The sequence below is a fragment of the Chrysemys picta genome, chromosome 3 (assembly GCF_011386835.1).
Source record: "Chrysemys picta bellii isolate R12L10 chromosome 3, ASM1138683v2, whole genome shotgun sequence".
Lineage (NCBI taxonomy): Eukaryota > Metazoa > Chordata > Testudines > Emydidae > Chrysemys > Chrysemys picta.
The window spans coordinates 4,440,853-4,462,861 of NC_088793.1; the positions used below are offsets into that span (position 1 = coordinate 4,440,853).

General features: G+C 46.5%; 1 protein-coding gene across 2 annotated transcripts in view; it reads right to left on the reverse strand.

Annotated features, from left to right (window-relative positions):
- The window catches only part of LOC135982120 (ethanolaminephosphotransferase 1-like), a 42,846-nt gene extending 21,425 nt beyond the window's left edge, over window positions 1-21,421 (reverse strand). The window contains exons 1-3 of one of the 2 annotated variants that reach the window (XM_065587361.1): window positions 21,099-21,377; window positions 3,727-3,795; window positions 3,293-3,401 (exon numbers count right to left, since the gene is read on the reverse strand). In XM_065587361.1, the coding sequence (XP_065443433.1) occupies window positions 3,293-3,401; window positions 3,727-3,756 (139 nt within the window). In that variant the 5' untranslated portion in view covers window positions 3,757-3,795; window positions 21,099-21,377. Of the gene's footprint in view, window positions 1-3,292; window positions 3,402-3,726; window positions 3,796-21,098 lie in introns of both variants that reach the window. The other variant, XM_065587362.1, reaches the window with a different exon arrangement.
- Window positions 21,422-22,009: the final 588 nt, after the last annotated feature.

Sequence of the window (22,009 nt, forward strand, 5' to 3'; positions counted from 1 at the left end):
ACTCTGGCGTCTCTTTTGCGGAGCGTGTTTGTTTGTTTGTATAAGAGGCACAGTTTGTTGATAGTGGCAAGTCCGTTATAGGAACTGCATTACCAACCAGACAAAGGTGAAAAGGTGTTCAGGGAAGTTCAACAACGTGATCCAGGGGCTGACTTACAAGTCCTTCCCTACAATCTGGCCTATGGCCAACCTGGAGTAATTTAAAGGAAAAATCCATTCAGGAAGGACATATGCTGAGAGCATTAGCAGGTCTGATGCCCAGGCATCAGAGACAATGTATCTGGTCATCTACAATAGACCATGTTCTGCCATATGCACATTGCTTGAAGCTTCAAAGCAGTCTTTCTTCCCTCCCTCATGGGTCATGGCACTTGATGAAATCCTGAAAATATATCAGAGACCGAAGCTTTGGAACTCAAAAAAACTTTCCCCTTGTGGGTTCGCACGCTGACCTACTTCTACTGCTCTTACAGACCAGAGGGTTGGATTGTGGGGTGTTCTGCCTGTCTCCCAGCACAGGGCACAAGACCAGTCACAAAAATCACGCCCAGGCAATACACAAGTTTCTCAAGGGAGACGATGCAAGCCCCATCCTTTGGAACTTTAGGCCTGAACACTTTGAGAACGTCCTGCAGAGGACAAGCCTGCTCTGGCAGGGAGAAGGACTGGACGATCTGATGGGGCTTCTCCATCTGATTGTATGATTCACGGGTACTATGAAAAACAGATCATAAGACGGAGGAACGAGACAAGGAGCCTCTCAAACCCGCCGCCTGCCATGTTTCATGACTTCAGTGTCCGAGAGAGAAAGGGCACTGCAATGACAGAAGCAGGAAGGTCTGGTACGAAAATCCATTAGACAAAGGGGAGCAGTGAGGGCAGTGCTGGAAGCAGACCACCTATTCCCTACGGTCACAACTATCCACTGGGCAGAGGAAAGACGCACGGCATGCCAAAGGTGCCATGGTGTGGCACCACCCCCTTCTAGCAATCCAGTGTTGGAGAAGTTATTGGGGGAGTACCAGACCTTTCTGAAATTCAGCTGACTGCCTGCTGGGGACAGAATAACCAATTTGAATAGAATTCTGTGGAGTGGGATGAGATTCCCTGAGCTCATTTCACTTGCAAACCACACCAAAAATTGTACGTGTCTTCAAGATGAAAGGCTAGTTCAGCCCTTTGTGCCCCCAAGCCCTTTTGGGCAGTCAGCGGCTTGATAGAACACACTCTCCTAGGTGGAGGACACCACAATGCATCTTCCCCTCATAAGACGCCAACATGAACCTGCAATTGGACAAATGTTGATACAGGGAGTTGCTCCTGCAGCTTAAAAGAGTTACTCATTTTTAATTCGTAGCTTTCCAGTGCAGTGTAGGATTACTACAGCACAGAGTATTCTTGCTAGTGAAATCTGCCGATTTGCCAAGGAACAAAGTGCACAGAATTCCCTCAGTTGCTAAGAATGGCAGCTTCACTTGCACTTCTCAGATCTCCAGCTGGGTTTTGATGATTGACCCATTACAGCTATTTCTTGTTTCAACAAGATCCTAGCTAGCAGACACGTGAAACACAAAATCTGAAGAGACATGACATTTGCTGTCAGCAATAAGAGACATCACATTTTGTTCTTTACAAGAGCTTAGCCATGAGAAGGAGTTATATGATGGCATGTAACTGGGCACACAAATTAGACCTCAGAAGAGTAATGTTCAGTATTAATTTAGGATCCAATTCTCTTACCCTGCACATGTCTAGTCATTTACACTAGTACACTGCCACCAAATCAAAATGGTAGCATTTTACACTTACTTAAGCCAGGTGCAGGGCAATGGAGAATCAGGTTGTTGCAGGATAGGAAGACAAACGCTTCAAGGGAGATTGCACATCCTTCAAAGGGGAGATTCTCATAGCCTTCAGATCTGTGACTTCGAACACTATTAAAGTTACAGAAGTGCCCAGAAGAACCCAACTTGTTAAGCCTCGTTATTTGCACAGCTTTAGCACCAACACCCAGATCTACGACAAGACGAAGGTGCTAGGGCAAGGAATAAAAGGCCAAACTTCTTCCTCTTTTTTTGGTTACAAGACCTTCCTATTCCTTTCTTACTCCTTCTCCCCATCAAAACTTTTAGTCGGATGTTTAGGAAGAGCCATTCCGACATGGGATGCCGAACAGACACAGGCAAGCCCCGCCGTAGAGATTATGCGGTACACTACAAAGACTTCCGGAAAGCAAATCATTTGAGATTCTCTCTTGAACAAATGCAGACAAAAGAAACGTTGGGTATGTCTACACATAAGAGCGCAGCACTCCAGTGTAAATGCTCAATACTGCGATGGGAGAGTGTTCTCCTCTCGCTGTAGTTAATCCACCTCCTGCAGAGGCAGTAGCTAGGTCAGGGGAAGAAGTCTTCCTTTCATCAGCCTGGCCCCCTCTACATCAGGCGTTAAGTCAGAATAGCTACGTCTCTCCAGAGGTGTGGATTTTTCACACCCCGAGAGATGTAGCTATGTCGATGTAAGTTAGATCAGCCCTTAACGTCAAAACAGCCTTACAAGACTGCCATATAAATTTGCTAGCCCAGATATAAAGTCTGCTTGCCCATCCTTTATCATGATGACAAGGAGGACTGTAACAGACTGTGAAAAGACTGAACAGTCATCCATCAGAAGAGGGAAATAAAGGTACACACATGTAGCATGTAATGTTTGGGTGTATTGATATCCAATTGAGATTACTCTAAATCCAACAAAAAACAGGTACCACTGGTTCACACACAGCACTAAAAATAAATGAACTGGACAAAGACAAGCAGGCCAGTAACCTAAAATTGGTATTTTATCAGCAAGGCGGGTTACATCATCTGTTACTGGCACCCAAATGTATTATTTGTTCTTCCTCAAGGCTATAAGTAGCATAATGGTGTGTGTGCGCGCGCCCCGAAGTCAGCTTGACTTAAAAAGGTACAAAGAACTCTTACATTTGGGGGGTTGGGGTTTTTTTTGTTTTTTTTTTTAAACGTTGGCTCTTCCTCCTCACAAAGCAACTGGAAGGAATGAGTCATATTTTGGCTGCTTTAATACAGTATCACCCAGCGATTCTGTCCTTGACTCTTCTTACCACATTGATATTTCAAAACCAAAGACCACTCCAGAGCAGTAGATGAGCAAGCCATATCAGTCAGCGCATGAAATTGCAAAACTATGGTATAGGAAGACAGGAGTATCAGATCTTTTATTACTCACATGCTCTAAAATGTACAGTTTAAAAAAAAAAAAAAGGCAGTCTTACCGGAAGCATAAAAATCAGGGTCAAAGTATGCCATGAGGAAGAAGTTGAAGACAAGCAACAGGAAGCCAGAAAATGTTATCAGATTTGGAGCCAACCAGGTAGGGAAAATCTATGGGAAAGCGGCAAAAATACACACAAAGAATCACATTAGCGCACACAATAGGCACTACACATTGCTTTAACTACATCAGAGAGGAGTTTATGACTTATTGGTGTTAGATAGTGATAGAGGCTTTTGACATTTATGATTCTGCAGCATAAAATTTTAGATGGTTATGCAATCGCGCCCACAGTTATTGTCCTTCTTGAAGGACAAAGGTTGGCATTTGTCATGGAATTAAAGCAGAGTTTGTTTCAACCAAAAGGCAGTCCTGTCTAAGAGATTATGCCATGACAGAAATTGGCACTTCCACTTCCAGCACAGGAATTCTCACCTTCACGATAGTATTCCAGAACGGGTGCATAACGTAGAGAGAGAGGGGATTGCTGTCCACCGCACTGTACTGTGAAGGAGAGGAAGAGAAATATGGTTAAATGAATGCTCCAGCAGGTCTCCCTGAAAGCCAAACATACTGACTAGACACAATGCCAAATTATCTCAAAGGGATCAAGTATCCCCTGGGTCTGGGGTTCTCAAAGTGCGGCGTGTCAGATAAGTCACAGTATGTCATACACGAGCAGGATGGCATACTTGCCTATAGAGCAGGGAAACAGTAACATTTTAAAGATAATGGGAAAATCTGAAGCGCACTCTGCCACATTTGCTAGAAACACTGCAGTCTCCATGCTCATGGAACTCCTGCCCAGAAGTTGTCCTATTTCAGGAAAAGTCTGACCATTGAATTTATATTTAAAACCTCAACTACCACCCCCCCCCCCCCCCGGCCCCTAAAGACGCCTTTGCAAAATAACTCCATGAATATAACGTGCAAAATAACATGGGACTGGACGACTAGCAGCATAGACAATAAAGAGGAAGGGATGCAGATCAGAATAAGTAAAGAAGACGTCAGAGAGGTCTTCTGATTAATCTGAAAGAAACCAAGTCAGCAGGGCCTGAAGTTATCCACCCCAAGGTGCTGAAGGAATTAGCTGAAGAAATCTTGAAGCCACTGGCAGTAACATTGCAAACTCATGGATGACAGTACCAGTATTTCAGTACCGGGTAGATTGGTTCAAACTACAGTAAAGAACAGAATTATCAGACACACACATGAACATGATTTGTTGGGGAAGAGTCAACATGGTTGTTGTAAAGGGAAATCATGCCTCACCAATCTACTAGAATTCTTTGAAGGGGCCAACAAACACGTGGACAAGGGGGATCCAGTGGGTATAGTGTACTTCGATTTCCAGAAAGCCTTTGACAAGGTCCTTCACCAAAAGCTCTTACGAAAAGTAAGCTGTCAGGGGATAAGAGGGAAGGTGTTTGCATGGGTTGGTAACTGGTTAAAAGATAGGAAACAAAAGTTAGGAATAAATGGTCAGTTTTCAGAATGGAGAGAGGTAAATAGTGGTGTCCCCCAGGGGTCTGTACTGGGACCAGTCCTATTCAACATATTCATCAATGATCTGGAAAAAGGGGTAAACAGTGAGATGGCAAAATTTGCAGATGATACAAAACTACTCAGGATAGCTAAGTCCCAGGCAGACTGCGAAGAGCTACAAAAGGATCTTACAAAACTGGGTGACTGGGCAAGAAAATTGCAGATGAAGTTCAATGATGATAAATGCAAAGTAATGCACATTGGAAAACAATCCCAACTATACATATATAATGATGGGGTCTAAATTAGCTCTTACCACTCAAGAAAGAGATCTTGGAGTCCCAGATAGTTCTCTGAAAACATCCACTCAATGTGCAGCAGCAGTCAAAAAAGCGACCAGAGCGTTGGAAATCATTAAGAAAAGGTGTGTGTGTGTGTGTGTGTATATATATATATATATACACATATACACACACACACACACACACACACCTTAAGTTCCCTATAAGCTGTGTGGCCACGCAGCAGCCTATTTAGTGCCATGCATGTGCTCAGGGAACCCGCCAGGGACCTGCAGTGGCGGTGTGGTGCAGCCCGACCCCAGAGTAGCCCAGCCCCAGACGTGGCCGGGGCAGTGTGGCATGGTCCGACCCCGGAGCAGCTCGGCCCCAGACACAGCTGGGGCAGCGCCGCCTGGCCTGACCCCGGAGTGGCCCAGACCTAGTCACAATCAGGGCAGCACAGTGCGGCCCCAGGCACGGCCCTCCCACAGCCTGGACCTGCTGGGGCAGGGACGCCTATCCTGCAGCCCCAGAGCTCCCACAGCAGGGAGAGGCACCTCTCTCCCACAGCCCAGGTGCTGCTGTGGGGAGAGAGAGCTGGGGGGGGGGGGGGGGGAGTGGAAGAGGAGAGGAGTCCCACCAGAGCCCCAGAGCACCCTCCTGCACCCCAAACTCCTCATCCTCAATCCCATCCCAGAGCCCGCACCCCCAGCCAGAGCCCTCACACCCCTGCACCCAACCCTCTGCCCCAGCCAGAGCCCCTCATTCCCTGCACCCAACTGTTACCTATCAGCTGTGTTCTTGGGGAACCAGGGTGCAGTATCCAACCTGTCTGACTCACGAAAGACCTCCCGCTCCCCAGCCCCCTGCTTAAACCAAAGCCAACCAGAAGAAAAAGTCTTACAAAAAGCAATGAGAAGGCCGTGGGAGACACCTAAACCCCTGGGATAAGGTGACAGGATTAAGCAAACTCCCCTAACCTCGTTTGCATCAAAGATGGGTCAGGGAGGCATCTCTATTAGCATACAGAATGGAGAACAGAGATTCCAAGGCAAGAACCGCACAGAACTCTGGGACCAGAAAAGCAGGGAAGCACTGCATCGTGGGGGATCTCTGCTCCAGATGTGAATGAACCCACGCCTGCACACACCCAGCTCAGTAGTTATCAGGCCATAATAAACCCTTCATTGGTATCCAAAATACCGAAGCTGCCTAATTGCATTGTGAGCTCCCTCCAAGGAACACCGCCCATAGCCAGGAATGATCAGTTCCCATCGTCTAGCCCAGAGGTTCCCAAAGTGGGCGATACTGCCCCCTGGGGGGCGCTGGAACGATCCAGGGGGGCAGTAGTAACCTCGGGTGCAATTGGGGGGTGTTGAATAAAAATAAGGGGGCGGTGGAAGCATAAAGAAAGAAGAGAATATAAGAAAATTTTGAAAAACCGTTCGTACATTTCATCTGCTGTGTAACATAGAGTTAAAGTTATAGTGATTACTTTATTTTCCAAATAAATTCACAAATTATAACCGATCAGGTGTCAAGTCCGCCAACAGCTCTTAACAAGCAAGTGTTGGCAGGCGAGCGTGTCGCGCATTGTCGGGAAGTCCAGCATGCATCGGCAGGAATATGTGCGTGTAATGACTTGTTTACAATACGATACTATAAATAGGCGACATGTATGAAATCTAATTTAGATTGTTTCTGAATTGTGTAAAAAGCAGTTAACAATAGTGCAATAAGTATTTAAAAATTTTTATTCATATTCGATACCTTCGATCTTTACGGATTACGGATCACATACAAAGCAAATTGTATTATTGTTGTTTCAATAAAACAGCAATTTACACGTGAGTATCTTTATACATTTTTGTACATATCTACCGTACATTTCTGTGTCTCTAGTGCTTACTAATAATAAAATCGTAGCAGGCTTGTGTCGGTACAGTACTATTTGAAGTGTACAGTCAATCTATTTGTCATATTTTTTATTACAATATTAACGAAAACAGGGGAATGAAATCATAAAAAAACTGTTAACTATAACATTTATTTATATCTATCGAATCATCTGTGTTAATTGGTAAATAAGGCGTGTGTTAATAAGGAACAATTATTTAAATAAGGGCAAACTAAATTAAAACTATTAACTGATTTTTAATTGCATATTGATTATTTTTTAAATTAATTATTTCTTGATAAATTTAGTTTGATATTTGACAATTTAATATCAAATACATATATCTATTGCTGAGCAAAGAACAAAACCCAGTTTATTAGTTTCATTAGTATTTTAGTTTGGTTGTCTTTTGCCGTATTACGCAAAAAACGCTGTATACCAGATGTCGTGGGCGATATTCTAATAACACATCTTTCTTTACTATATTGTAGGACATAGGTAGAAATATAGATACATAAAAGAACGCAAATTTGTCACTGCATCTTTCTGTTTGTTCACTTACAGAAGGTAGATTTCCAGGGGGGCGCTGAGTAATTTTTTTTCTGAAAAGGGGGGCGCTGAGTAATTTTTTTTCTGAAAAGGGGGCGGTAGGCCAAATAAGTTTGGGAACCTCTGGTCTAACCTGAACAAAACAACCTTGGTGTTCTCCCTTCAGCCATCAGTTTACCCATAAACAAATCTAGTGTTCTCCCTTCAACCATTGTTTTTTCCCTACAAAAACCCCTACCCACGCTCAAGTAAATTCTCGGATGCCTGGATCCAAAATCTGCATTAGTTCCATTGGGACTTCATCTTCTCCTGACTGATCGTGCTGGGGGCTTGGACTGTCTCCAGCACTCCGGACCCTTAGCTACCACCACCCTCTGGGAACCCCGATCGATTCCAGCTTCACGGAGCGGTGAGAACCGAGCTCTCTCTGTCTCGGTGTAGCCTTCTGACCCTGACTTGTGGGATCAGTTATAGTTTTCTAAGCCTGACTTTTGTAATCAAATTTAAGTTAGATTTAATATTGTTTGTTTGGCTCCCCTCGTCTGGTTAGATATATGGAGATATACCTATCTCCTAGAACTGGAAGGGACCCCGAAAGGTCATTGAGTCCAGCCCCCTGCCTTCACTAGCAGGACCAAGTACTGATTTTGCCCCAGATCCCTAAGTGGCACCCTCAAGGATTGAACTCACAACCCTGGGGTTAGCAGGCCAATGATCAAACCACTGCGCTATCCCTCCCCCTTACTTCTCTCCCCCCCCCCCCGGGGTGTTTTTTGGCTTCCCCATTCGCTCTGCAGCAACACTCCTCGTACCTAAGCAAAGATCCCTGCAGTGCGCAAAAATCTTGTAGGGTTGGCTCATCAGGTGGGTTACTAGCAGAACAACCGTAACATGAAAGTGGAGCTAGGGACGTGCTGAACCTGGGGCATACAAAGGGGGCAGCTTGGAAGTGCTCGAGCCAGCCTGCTGAGTCCAGGGGCATATAAGGGGTGGGGGGTCAGCTTGGGAGTGCCGATTAACCTGGTCCTCTCAGACGTGCTCGGTTAATGCGTGTGTGTGTTCGTCTGATTGTGGGGCTGGAAGAACCCAGCCCTGGGGAACCTAGATCCTGCAGGATAGCCCCATTGGGAGGGAACTTGCAGAAGGGAGAAGTAGAGCTCCGTATGAGAACACACGTGACACAAGCAGTACACTGATAGAATTACAGAACCCCGCTGCCCAGAAGAGTAACCCGAATAAAGAAGCATACCCCAAAGTAACGGGCAAATCTGGTAACACAACCCTCTGCCCCATCCCTGAGCCCCTCATCTCTGGCCCCACCCCAGAGCCCCCCCCCCCCCCGCTGGAGCACTCACACCCCTGTACCCCAACCCTCTGCCCCAGCCCTGAGCCCCCTCGCCCTCCCCAATGCACTGTGTCACACATCACTTCCAGATTGGTGCACATAAAATTCATTCCGCACATGGGTGGAAAAAATTAGAGGGACCACTGCATATTAACTCTATATAAATCCAGGGTACACCCACATCTTGAATACTGTGTGCAGATGTGGTTGCCCCAACTCAAAAAAGATATATTGGAATTGGAAAAGGTTCAGAAGAGGGCAACAAAAATTATTAGGGGTATGGAACAGCTGCCATGTGAGGAAAGATTAATAAGATTGGGACTTTTCAGCTTCGAAAAGAGACGATTGGCGGGGGGATAGGACAGAGGTCTATAAATCATGACTGGTGTAGAGAAAGTAAATAAAGCAGCATTACTTACTCCTTCCCATAAACACAAGAAGTAGGGGTCACCAAATGAAATGAATAGGCAGCAGGTTTAAAATAAACAAAAGGAAGTGTTTTTTTTCCACACAACACATGGTCAACCTGTGGAACTCTTTGCCAGAGGATATTGTGAAGGCCAAGACTAGAACAGGGTTCAAAAAAGAACTTGATAAATTCATGGAGGATAGGTCTGTCAATGGCTATTAGCCAGCCTGGGCAGGGACGGTGTCCCTATCCTCTGTTTGCCAGAAGCTGGGAATGGATCACTTGATTCCCTGTTCTGTTCATTCCATCTGAAGCACCTGCCATTGGCCACTGTCGGAAGACAGGATACTGGGCTAGATGGACCTTTGGTCTGACCCAGTCTGGCCGTTCTTATGTCCAGGTGAGGTCAAAGGAATACTGGAGAAGGGCTAACATGGTGCCCATCTTTAAAAAGGGAATAGGAGGGGCTGGGGAAGTACAGACCAGTCAGACTGACCTCAATACCTGGGAAGCTACTAGAGCAACATATATATCATTAAATTTGCAAATACCTGGAGGATGAAGGGGTGATCACTAGCCAGCATGGATCTACTAAGAACTTCTCTGACAGGATAACTGATTCGGTGGATGGGGGAAATGTGGCAGACATAATATACCTGGACTTCAGCCAGGCTTTTGACATAGTCCCACATGACATTCTGATAGGTAAACTGGAGAAATACGGGCTCAGCAGAACTATCATTAAGTGGATACATAATTGGTTAAACAACCACAAACAAAGAGTAACTATTAATGGAACAGGTTTCAGAGTAGCAGCCGTGTTAGTCTGTAGCCACAAAAAGAACAGGAGTATTTGTGGCACCTTAGAGACTAACAAATTTATTTGAGCATAAGCTTTCGTGTCCGAAGAAGTGGGCTGTAGCCCACGAAAGCTTATGCTCTAATAAATTTGTTAGTCTCTAAGGTGCCACAAGTCCTCCTGTTCTTTTTATTAATGGAACAATGTCGGATTGGAGGGAGATCTCAAGTGGGGTTCCACAGGGATCTGTTCTGGGTCTGGTGTTATTTAACATCTTTATTAATGCCGTGGATGTAGGACTAGAGAGCAGACTGATCATATTTGAAGATGGCACAAAGCTATGGGGAGTTGCCAACACTTTGGAGGCTAGAGCTAAAATTCTGAGGGATCTTGATAAATTGGCGAACTGGGCTATAGACAACAAAATGAAATTCAATAAAGACAAATGTACGGTGATACACTTAGTGAAGAAAAACCAAACACACTGTGACGAAGTGGGCACGATCTGTGAGTCTGTGACACACACAAAGACAGAACCGGGGATAACTGGCTTGGCAGCAGCACTGCTGAGACGGATCTGGGAGTTGTCGACCACAACCTCAACATCAATCAGCAATACAATGCTGTTGCAAAAAAAAGCATACACGGTTGTATTAACAGAGGCATCGCATGCAAGTTATGGGTGGTAATAGCACCACTCTGGTTGATGCGGATTAGGCCTTAGCTGGCGTGCTGTGTCTAATTTTGGTGACCGCTGTTATAGAAAGGATGTGAAGAAACTGGAAAGGACCCAGAGGCGAGTGACAAAGATGATCGAAGGGATGGAATGCAGCCATATAAGCAAAGGCAGAAGGAACTGGGTATGTTTAGTTTGGAAAAGAGGAGTTTAAGGGGAGACATGATAGTGGTCTTCAAATATTTGAAAGGCTGTCATAAGAAAGATGGAGAAAATTGTTCTCTTTTGCCACAGAGGGCAGGACAAGAGGCAGTGGGTTCAAACTCCAGCATAGCAGATTTAGATTAAATGTCAGAAAAAAATTCCTAGCTGTTACACCAGTAAAACCAGTAGAGGTTGTGGAAGCTTCTTTGCTGGAGGTTTTCAAAAGGAGGCTGGATAGCACCTGTCTTGGATGGTTTAGACATAACAAATCCTGCGCGTTGGCAGGGGGTTCGACTAGATGATCTTTGCGGTCCCTTCTAGCCCTATGGGGTTCTAGGATTCAATGAATATTAGTTTCAAGTTACTACACAGAATCCTGCTTGCCGCTGATTATGGCTGGCAGGTGGAGGCATGAATGGAAGTTCATTGTGTCTCATCCACAGGCAAAGTGAATAATTATTATTATTTGTATTGTAATAGCACCCAGGACCCCAGTGTGCTAGGCACTGTACAAACACTTAGGGTATATGTCTACACTCGAGCTGGAGGAGTGAGAACTTGCCACACTCGTTCTGTCTGAGCTAGCACGCTAGGAATAGCAGTGTAGTTGAGGCAGGATGTGCAGCAGGAGAGACTAGCCACCCGAGTACATGCCAATGATCTCGGATGAGATCATCCTCTGGGCAGCTAGCCTCTTCCGCTGTGTGCTTCTGCAGCTACACTGGCTTGATTAGAGGTTGCATGGATAAGTCTCCTCGAGCTGGAAATTACACCTCCAGTTCTCGTGTAGACATCCCCTTCGAGACAGCCCTGCCCGAGGAGTTTACGTGCAAGTAGCATTAGCATAGTAATCACAGGGATTTACTCCTGGGGGAATTCTGTGCCCAAAAAATTAAAAATTCTACGCACAATATTTTAAAATTCTACAAAATTCTGCATATTTTATTTGTCAAAATAACAATATAATCACACCAGTTTCAATTATTTTTGGTCAATTATTTCAAAACACCTGTCAGCAAGTATGTCTGTAACAATACAGAGAACAAAAAAAGACTCAGGAAATGTTTTTTTTGACAAACAGATTCCTTACTAGGTATATTAATACAGAGCTCTGAGTAGTAATTCATTTAAACTACAATACAGAACCGTATTTCCCACACCCCTCAGAAGCTGCACAAAGGCTTCAGGCAGTCAGGGGTTATGGAGGAGCTGAGGGAGAGGGAAGTAAATTGCTGGGAAGGAGCCTGGGTGTGAACTTGGAGGGCTGTTGGGTGTGGGTGGACAAAGTATGGAACAGGTTTTTGGGGGGACGGGGAGGGATTATTAGGGAGCTTACACCATGCAGACCCTGGCTGATCTGAAGCCTCTCCCATTCAGTCAGGCACATCTGCCTCCCTCCCAGTGTGTGTCTGTGCCCTCCCTGTCCCTATGCAGCTCTGCACCTCTCCCCCTCTTGTGTCTGTGCCCTCACCCAGCCACTCCCTGTCCCTAGGTAGCTCTGCACCCCTCTCCCTCCCCATTGTGTGTCTGTGCCCTCGCCAGCCACTCCCTGTCCCTAGGTAGCTCTGCACCCCTCTCCCTCCCCATGTGTGTCTGTGCCCTCACCCAGCCACTCCCTGTCCCTAGGTAGCTCTGCACCCCTCTCCCTCCCCATTGTGTGTCTGTGCCCTCACCCAGCCACTCCCTGTCCCTAGGTAGCTCTGCACCCCTCTCCCTCCCCATTGTGTGTCTGTGCCCTCGCCAGCCACTCCCTGTCCCTAGGTAGCTCTGCACCCCTCTCCCTCCCCATGTGTGTCTGTGCCCTCACCCAGCCACTCCCTGTCCCTAGGTAGCTCTGCACCCCTCCCCCTCGCGTGTCTGTGCCCTCACCCAGCCACTCCCTGTCCCTAGGTAGCTCTGCACCCCTCTCCCTCCCCCTGTGTGTCTGTGCCCTCACCCAGCCACTCCCTGTCCCTAGGTAGCTCTGCACCCCTCCCCCTCGCATGTCTGTGCCCTCACCCAGCCACTCCCTGTCCCTAGGTAGCTCTGCACCCCTCTACCTCGCGTGTCTGTGCCCTCACCCAGCCACTCCCTGTCCCTAGGTAGCTCTGCACCTCTCCCCCTCGCGTGTCTGTGCCCTCACCCAGCCACTCCCTGTCCCTAGGTAGCTCTGCACCCCTCTCCCTCCCCATTGTGTGTCTGTGCCCTCACCCAGCCACTCCCTGTCCCTAGGTAGCTCTGCACCCCTCCCCCTCGCGTGTCTGTGCCCTCACCCAGCCACTCCCTGTCCCTAGGTAGCTCTGCACCCCTCCCCCTCGCGTGTCTGTGCCCTCACCCAGCCACTCCCTGTCCCTAGGTAGCTCTGCACCCCTCTCCCTCCCAGTGTGTGTCTGTGCCCTCACCCAGCCACTCCCTGTCCCTATGCAGCTCTGCACCTCTCCCCCTCTTGTGTCTGTGCCCTCACCCAGCCACTCCCTGTCCCTATGTAGCTCTGCACCCCTCTCCCTCCCATTGTGTGTCTGTGCCCTCACCCAGCCACTCCCTGTCCCTAGGTAGCTCTGCACCCCTCTCCCTCCCATTGTGTGTCTGTGCCCTCACCCAGCCACTCCCTGTCCCTAGGTAGCTCTGCACCCCTCCCCCTCGCGTGTCTGTGCCCTCACCCAGCCACTCCCTGTCCCTAGGTAGCTCTGCACCCCTCCCCCTCGCGTGTCTGTGCCCTCACCCAGCCACTCCCTGTCCCTAGGTAGCTCTGCACCTCTCCCCCTCGCGTGTCTGTGCCCTCACCCAGCCACTCCCCGTCCCTGTAACCCTCCCCCTGCGTCTGTGCCCTCACCCAGCCACTCCCTGTCCCTAGGTAGCTCTGCACCTCTCCCCCTCGCGTGTCTGTGCCCTCACCCAGCCACTCCCCGTCCCTGTAACCCTCCCCCTGCGTCTGTGCCCTCACCCAGCCACTCCCTGTCCCTATGTAGCTCTGCACCTCTCCCCCTGTGTGTCTGTGCCCTCACCCAGCCACTCCCTGTCCCTAGGTAGCTCTGCACCTCTCCCCCTCGCATGTCTGTGCCCTCACCCAGCCACTCCCTGTCCCTAGGTAGCTCTGCACCCCTCCCCGTGTGTGTCTGTGCCCTCACCCAGCCACTCCCTGTCCCTATGCAGCTCTGCACCCCTCTCCCTCCCCATTGTGTGTCTGTGCCCTCACCCAGCCACTCCCTGTCCCTAGGTAGCTCTGCACCCCTCTCCCTCCCCATTGTGTGTCTGTGCCCTCGCCAGCCACTCCCTGTCCCTAGGTAGCTCTGCACCCCTCTCCCTCCCATTGTGTGTCTGTGCCCTCACCCAGCCACTCCCTGTCCCTAGGTAGCTCTGCACCCCTCTCCCTCCCCATGTGTGTCTGTGCCCTCACCCAGCCACTCCCTGTCCCTAGGTAGCTCTGCACCTCTCCCCCTCGTGTGTCTGTGCCCTCACCCAGCCACTCCCTGTCCCTAGGTAGCTCTGCACCCCTCCCCCTCGCGTGTCTGTGCCCTCACCCAGCCACTCCCTGTCCCTAGGTAGCTCTGCACCTCTCCCCCTCGCGTGTCTGTGCCCTCACCCAGCCACTCCCCGTCCCTGTAACCCTCCCCCTGCGTCTGTGCCCTCACCCAGCCACTCCCTGTCCCTATGTAGCTCTGCACCTCTCCCCCTCCCCCTGTGTGTCTGTGCCCTCACCCAGCCACTCCCTGTCCCTAGGTAGCTCTGCACCTCTCCCCCTCCCCCTGTGTGTCTGTGCCCTCACCCAGCCACTCCCCCCCCCCCTCCCTGTAACCCTCCCCCTGTTTCTCTGAACCTCCCTCCCCCCCGGCTCTGTGCCTCCACTCCTATTCAACCCCTGTCCCAGTCTGTCCTCCCCACTAGCCCTTATGAGCCCCTGTCGGTCGGACACACACACACACACACACACACCCCTACCTTCTCCTGACCTGGCTGGCAGGGAGCTACTGCTGTTCTTGTGCCACAGTGCTCTCTGGTGGGAAAAGACAGAACTGCAAGCAACATTTTGGCAGAAGCTTTTTTCTGCACAAAAAATTAAAAAACCTCGGGGCTCATTAAATATACGCACGCGCGGTAGTGCAGAATTCTCCCAGGACTAAGACTGGAGGCCAAGATGTTGAGCATTTAGTAGATTAGTTATTAGTATACAAGTAGTTGAGTGCTGATGATGTGCTAGGAGCTGTAAGTTAAAATATGGGCACAGCCCTGTCCCAAAAAGAATATAGTCTAAACAGAGCAGTCTTAGATCTGTTAAGACCACAGACATGCTTTACACACTAAAACAAAGTTACTCCTTCAGTGACAGGACTTGTACAAGACTGGATTGTTCTTCTGGTTGATGTATTAGAGACTGTCATATCTACAAAGATATAACTCCCTGCTCTCCATGTGTCAGTATATAATGCCTGCATCTGTAACTTTCACTCTATGCATCCGAAGAAGTGAGGTTTTTACTCACGAAAGCTTATGCCCAAATAAATCTGTTAGTCTTTAAGGTGCCACCAGACTCCTTGTTGTTTTTATATCTACAAAGAGAAATATGAAATTGCAAAAAATGGGAGGGGGAGGATATGGGTATACTTGGTATAAGTTGTATAAGTTGTACCAGTTGTCCAAAAAACCCCAACAAAAAACACCACACCTATAATCTGTCTCAGAACAATGAACATTGTCAGATCTAACCTTTGTATTTCAGACCTAAAGAACAGAGGAAACCGAGAAAATGTCATATAGCACCCAATAGTTAGGACCCTGAGCTCCAGCCAACTGGGCAGTGGATTCATTACAACCATGCAGAGGTTATAAAATTTATACATTAAATAGCAATTCACTGGGTAGCTTCTATCCTCTTAGTAAAAGATCTGCCATTTACTGCAGGGTAATTCCCTAGGCAGAGGGACACAATTTTCAAAGTTGACTAGCAATCCTTAATGCACCCTCTCCCTGAAAATTACAGCACCCTCTCCCTGAAAATTAGGCCCCTTAAAGGTGCCTCAAAGATGTCTCAAATTGCACACTCAAGAAACTAGTAGGTCTTGAAAATCTTGGCCTGGGTTAATATAAATAAGGTACTGTGCAGTATTAGTATTCAGCCAGACATGCAACAAGGAAACCTGTGTGAAGGCAGCCGGTATAGATGGGCTACATTTATAATTAGTTCCTCATGGGTCTACAGTGTATAAGAACCAAACCCTTTCATTTCCTTAGGCTATTATTGCTGCAATGCACTGTAAAAAGCCAAGTGTGCCAATACCAAAGTTAGCGGAGAAACAGAAATTATAAATGGAGCAGAAATTCTCACTTAACAGGCACCAATAATGTCCCACACAAGCAAAGGCACAAAAGCCACTCTCCCGCGTCCACCATCATGATCAAGAACTATTGTTTTCCATGTCTGTCTAAACAAGACCCATCTACTCACCCCAGGCACATGGGAAAGAAGTTTTATGAGGCTGCAGGATTTATGAAGAGAAATAATTGTGTCTGATTGAAGATGGCGAGAACCTGTGCTGTGGTCAGACACCATGGCTTCCGCCTGGCTTTACCCCATCAGCTTCTAACAGAGGCTACCTGAAGACGGGGATGTCATGAATTTCCTGAAACCCAGATATCCAAGGTCTGACTCATTGCTTTTGGAGTTGAAATCTGCACAGCTCCAGAAATGAATCAAGCACAGTGAAAGCACTCAATGCTCACTTCTTTAATCAGGGCAGGATAGTGCTTGAACATGAGAAGACCTGGTCCTCAAGTGCACTTAACTTTAATTAAAGCTTAGGTTCTGCAGAAGTTGCTAGTATTCTCTTTAGAAAAATCCCTACTCCCTTGGGGCCAGTGGAATTTTCAAATCCTCTGGAAACACTTCCTTTACAATCAATAAACCAGACTATCTAATTCTAAATAATGCTGCAAGTTGTTATCTGCTGTCTACCTCATAACAGAACTATTATCCAGCACGAAGGTACAAAGATTATCCTGTCTAAAGTCCTTCCTCCCGGGTGACGTTCTGATACAATCCCAAGAAAAAATTCAGAGGCTATAAATGCCTAAACTGACTTATTTAGTGCTGAAGAGTGTGTGACTTGGCTGTCATTTCATTGTTCAGTCCATAATTCCATGTGCTTCGTCCCGGTGAAGTGCTCCCAGGACACACCAAGCACATCTGGCAATTACCCCCTCCTGAAGGAAAGCTCCCCTCCCCAACTACAACCAAAGAAAAATCACTTTCTAAAAGCCATCCTCTCTACATGATCTTTTTTACTGCATTTCCAAATGAAGGCGACAGGCATGTCCATTTACCTTCTTTTTAGAAATAGAGGGGAACAAGGGAAAGAGAAGGCAGCTACAGACATCAAAACAAGACAGCCTGGAACCTCTAGCCCACAAGTTATTGACCAGGAGAAGATGTTTATTTTCACCCCCTGATTAAAATATATTCCACAAGGAAAGAACACAGTCTAGGAACACACAAGAGGAGGTTATGAAGGACAAGAAGATAACAGGAAATCACTAGAAGTAACTGAGGCAGAGACAAGACAAGACACCAAAGTGTAGATATGGCTTCGAAATAATACAGTCTCTTCCCTGCTCCCAGCGCTCTGCATAGTGATGAGTCTCAGAAGAAGTCTTACACTAACCGGTCTATGAAGAGATGTAGAATTTGTCAGAGCATATGTTAATGTAAAGTCATGCCATGGCCTGCAAGTGCCAGCTAAAACTAATAGAATTATTTTCTTTCATTAGATGCTGGCATGCCCAGGCAAACTTGTTTCGGGATAACGTGCTTGTGCACCCAAATAAGGTAGTTTGTGACAAGAGGCGCAAATCAAACCTACATAAGCCTCTTGTAAGAGACAGAGCAAATCCCAGGATTAACAGAACAGGAAGTTGAGAAGGCAGAAAGGGCCTTAATATTAGACTGGAAACCGATCCGTCTCAAACGGGTGGGAGAAAATCCATCTACCTTGTCTATTAGAATTTATTTCTGTGTAAAGAAGGTTAAAATAAGAGCTGACTCCAGTCCTTTATTCAGAGATTTTGATATCCCATTTTCTATTTTTTTTCTTTAATATTGTTGCTGCATACCCCAACCACAGATTATTCTGCATTCTGCAATGGATACAGCTGCGGCTTTTGGCAAACCCATATACTGTATTTACTTCCCCAAGCCCATAACTATCAACCACCACCCCAGCCCACTGGCAAAGCTGTGCCACAGCATGAGAATCTTAAACTTCATCTCCTTATACCACTAGGAATTTCAGCACCCAGCTTACTGCAATTTTAACGCACGGAATTCCAAGTGGTTTAAGCGATAATGAGATTTAAACTGATGGCAAGGGACGGGGGGAAAAGGAGATTGTTTGAATCTCTGTCTCATTATCCCCATAATCACTTGGAATTAGAAAGCAACTAAACAGTTTGGGATAAAAAGAGAAGCACCCTAGGTAGAAATTTTTTTCTAGACAGCTTGATCTATATACACTTCTCTGCCACCTTTTATCCAAAGGATCCCAAAGTGCTTTATACGCTTCAATGAAATCTCAAAGCCCTAGTGGTGGGGCTCCATTTTCCAGACAGGGAAACTAGCAGTGATAAGCAAACCTGCTCTAAGTCACGCAGGAAGTCAGTCCTGTTCTTAGCAAGCTGGGAACAGAACCCAGAACTCCTGGATTCCAGGCCTGTGTTTTGCCACAGGACTTCCTTCTCCTCACTGTGGGAAATTTACAGCCATGCAGAGGCTAACTCGTGGGCACGTTGCCCAACCGCCCTAACATATGTGATAAGCTACTTAGAGTCATCGAATTTAAGGTCAGAAGGGACCACCAGTTCATCTCGCCTGACCTCCCGTAGATCACAGGCCACTAATGGCAACCAGCACCCGCACACTAAACCCAACAAGCAAAGTTAGACCGAAGTATAATAGCCTACAGGGGGCTAAATTATTATGTGCCACAGGCAGATATTAGGAGGGACCAAGGTGCAGCAATGCTCAAGACCCTGGCAATGGCAGGGAATTGATTACGTGAGACATACCCAGATGATCCAGGTAAGCGACTTGCACACAATGTGTCTAGTTGAGTGAGTAACCATGGCTTGAAGGAGCCCTCATCCGATCTTTCTTGGCCGGAAGAACTCTCCTCATCAGGCCTCCTGGGCAGGCTGCGTGTGTCAAGTTGCTTTTTGGAGATCACATTTCCAAGCCCTGAGATATCACTCTGGTAAATTGACATCTCCACCAGGATGAAGACTTAAAGGCTATCCCCATTCATAAGGTCGGATGGACCTCTAGGGAGCAGACTCCTCAATTCATGGTTTATAAGTAACCTTAACTCCAGGCGGCAAGCTACTCTGAGTGAAAGCGGGCCCTTGGGAGGGTACATCTGGAACAAAGCTACAGTACACAGCATGCTCTTCTGGCACGTAGATTTAAACCCCGTTTCTTTTGCAGTCCCAGAGTAGACCGTTTCGTCTTACAGTTTAGCACATAATTCTTAACTGGCAAAAGTAATCCAATTAGGTAATCTGGCCAGCCTGTCTCAAGCAGCGCCTTCCTTGGCTCCAGTGTCTCCTGATAACCAGTGAAGCAAATGCAGAGTGGCAGGTTTCAACCCAGCACCATTTTTTTCTTAGAATTGTTAAGGCCCAAAGGATTCAGATGCCAGCTTCTTCTCTTGTTAAAATCTTGCTATTCCGTCACTTCACTCCTGCTGCAAGTTAGCGGGACCTCCAACGCCACCGAGCCCAGGTGCAAAAAAATAATAGGCAACAAACGTAATTACACGCCTCAGAGTCCTGCTCTTTCAAAGTACTGCCCTGTAGATTATGGGTAGCACCAGTTATGATAATGGTTCACCAGCGTCTTTGAAGGGCAGGGCAAGTGAATGGTGGGTAAAATATGAGGCAAGTAGCTCACCCACATAGCAAACTCGCACTCAAAGCGTACGAATCTTGGTAATCGTGATTCTGTTTTAATATAGCACCTTTCATGCCAGTGGATCCCTCTGCACATTCATACTCAAAACAGTCACAAAACCTAATAACTACCAGAGAGATTAGAGAGGCACTTTTAGATTCCTGTAGTTGGTATAATCACTGCACTCACGACTGAAATGCAGCCCACCTATGAAGCAGCAAGTGGCATCTGCCTGACAGCGCACAGCCGTACTACACAATAGTTCAGGACAGGAGATGAATACCCCAATCAACTGAAATTACATCAGGAACCAAGAGAAGCAGAATGTTTTTCCAGCTGCAGTATTGATACCTGGCTACTAAAAGTATTTAAAAAACCAAAACATGACAGCCACAAGAGGCGTTTCCCCAGGCACGACTAGATTTTGTGAAGCCAGCCCCAGATATGGCTGAACAAAACAATCCCCCAGGTGGAGGTGTTTTTATTTTTTAAAGCTATCTACCGTTCTAAGTTTTAATATCTGGGCACAATCAATTTACTACTTTTAGAAGTGAGGTTTAAGCTTAAATGGTGAATCCAAAACTTTTAAAGAGATTAAGCCATTAGCAGGCTACATGGATAAACTTCATCTAAAGCATTTTAGGAGTAAATGGAGAAAGAAGTTTTCAACCTGCCAAGATCCACATTCCTGTTGTAAGAGAGGACAACACCAAACACAATTATTGTAGAAAGCTGGGAGGCAAATGAAGCAGGGAGTGAGGACTATTTTGTTTTAAGATGAACTTGTAATTGTCTACTCATGTAATTCTTCATTTGGAAAAATAAACTTTAAGAAACATCTACATTTCACCTTTAAAAGTGCGTATGGGGGGGAGGGGGTTGTTTCACTACTTGAAATGGGCAACACTGTTTATAGGAGAGACCTCAAAAGTGCAGATTTATTTTTAGAAAGGGACTCAGAATGGGACCAGTACCATCTACATTTCACTTGGCTTGGCAGACATCCATATTTTAATTATCTGTGTAATTTCTAGAACACGCATCAGTCTCTCCTCTGCTTAGCTAAGGACATGCTCCCTACGGTTTAAAGAACCTCACTGACGGTTAGCAGTAGTCATCACAAAGGCAACTAACTACAAAAAAAGGTGCCGCTCACCCAACCCATTAAGAAGTATTTACCATTTATATTAATGAAGCCATAAGATCATTATCTAAAAAAGAAAAGCAATGCCCTTTCAGTCCTACCTCCCCAAATGCACGAGCAGATCTCCTACAGAAAGCGTGCGCACGTGATGGAACTAAACTGCAGTGTTGGAATCACCCCCTGACATTAACAAAACACAGAACCAGAACAAATTGTCCCAGCATGTCTCCCCTTCCCTCCACCTACAACACTGCAGGAGCAAACTGAGAGCTGGGAATGCAGTGCAAAAGTCACAATACCCATTAACTTATCCTTCAAACTATCCACTGAGACTCGCCCTGACTGAAAACAGAGTTACTGCATCTCATACGCACCAACCAATTACGTTTTGCCATTGTGTGTCAGAGAGGGGAGGCGTGTTTTGTGCAGCAGTAGTAGGGTTCACATCAGACAGCGTGAAATGCTATGAGCAGCATACTGATTCTGCAGGCATCTTAACTGAATGTAGTCCTCCCACGAGCAGTGAAGCTGTAGATTGGGCCCACAATGTGAAGCACCAGTGAAACAACATCAAAACTCTCATTTATAATTGTTGCACACAAGTGGCATAGAAATATAATGTCACAAACTAGCTGACCCTAGTTCTACCTATACAGAAATACATATTTCATATACTAGAGCAAGGACAGTTTTACGGACTACAGATTGTTCTTACATTAAGAAACAATGGGAAGGCCTCACTTTGGTAAAAGCACCAACTCACTCCTGTTCCACAATTCATACACTTGTACTCTTAAGTTATAGTAGCTTCACTAATAATCTAACGTAGTGGCTCTGACCCTTTTTCAGGAGTCTGATTTGTCTTGTGGACCCCAAGTTTCACCTCACTTAAAAACTATTTGCTTACAAAATCAGACACAAAAATACAAAAAGTGTCACAGCACACTACTACTAAAAAAATTGGTCACTTTCTCATTTTTACCAATTAGCATAATTATAAAATAAATCAACT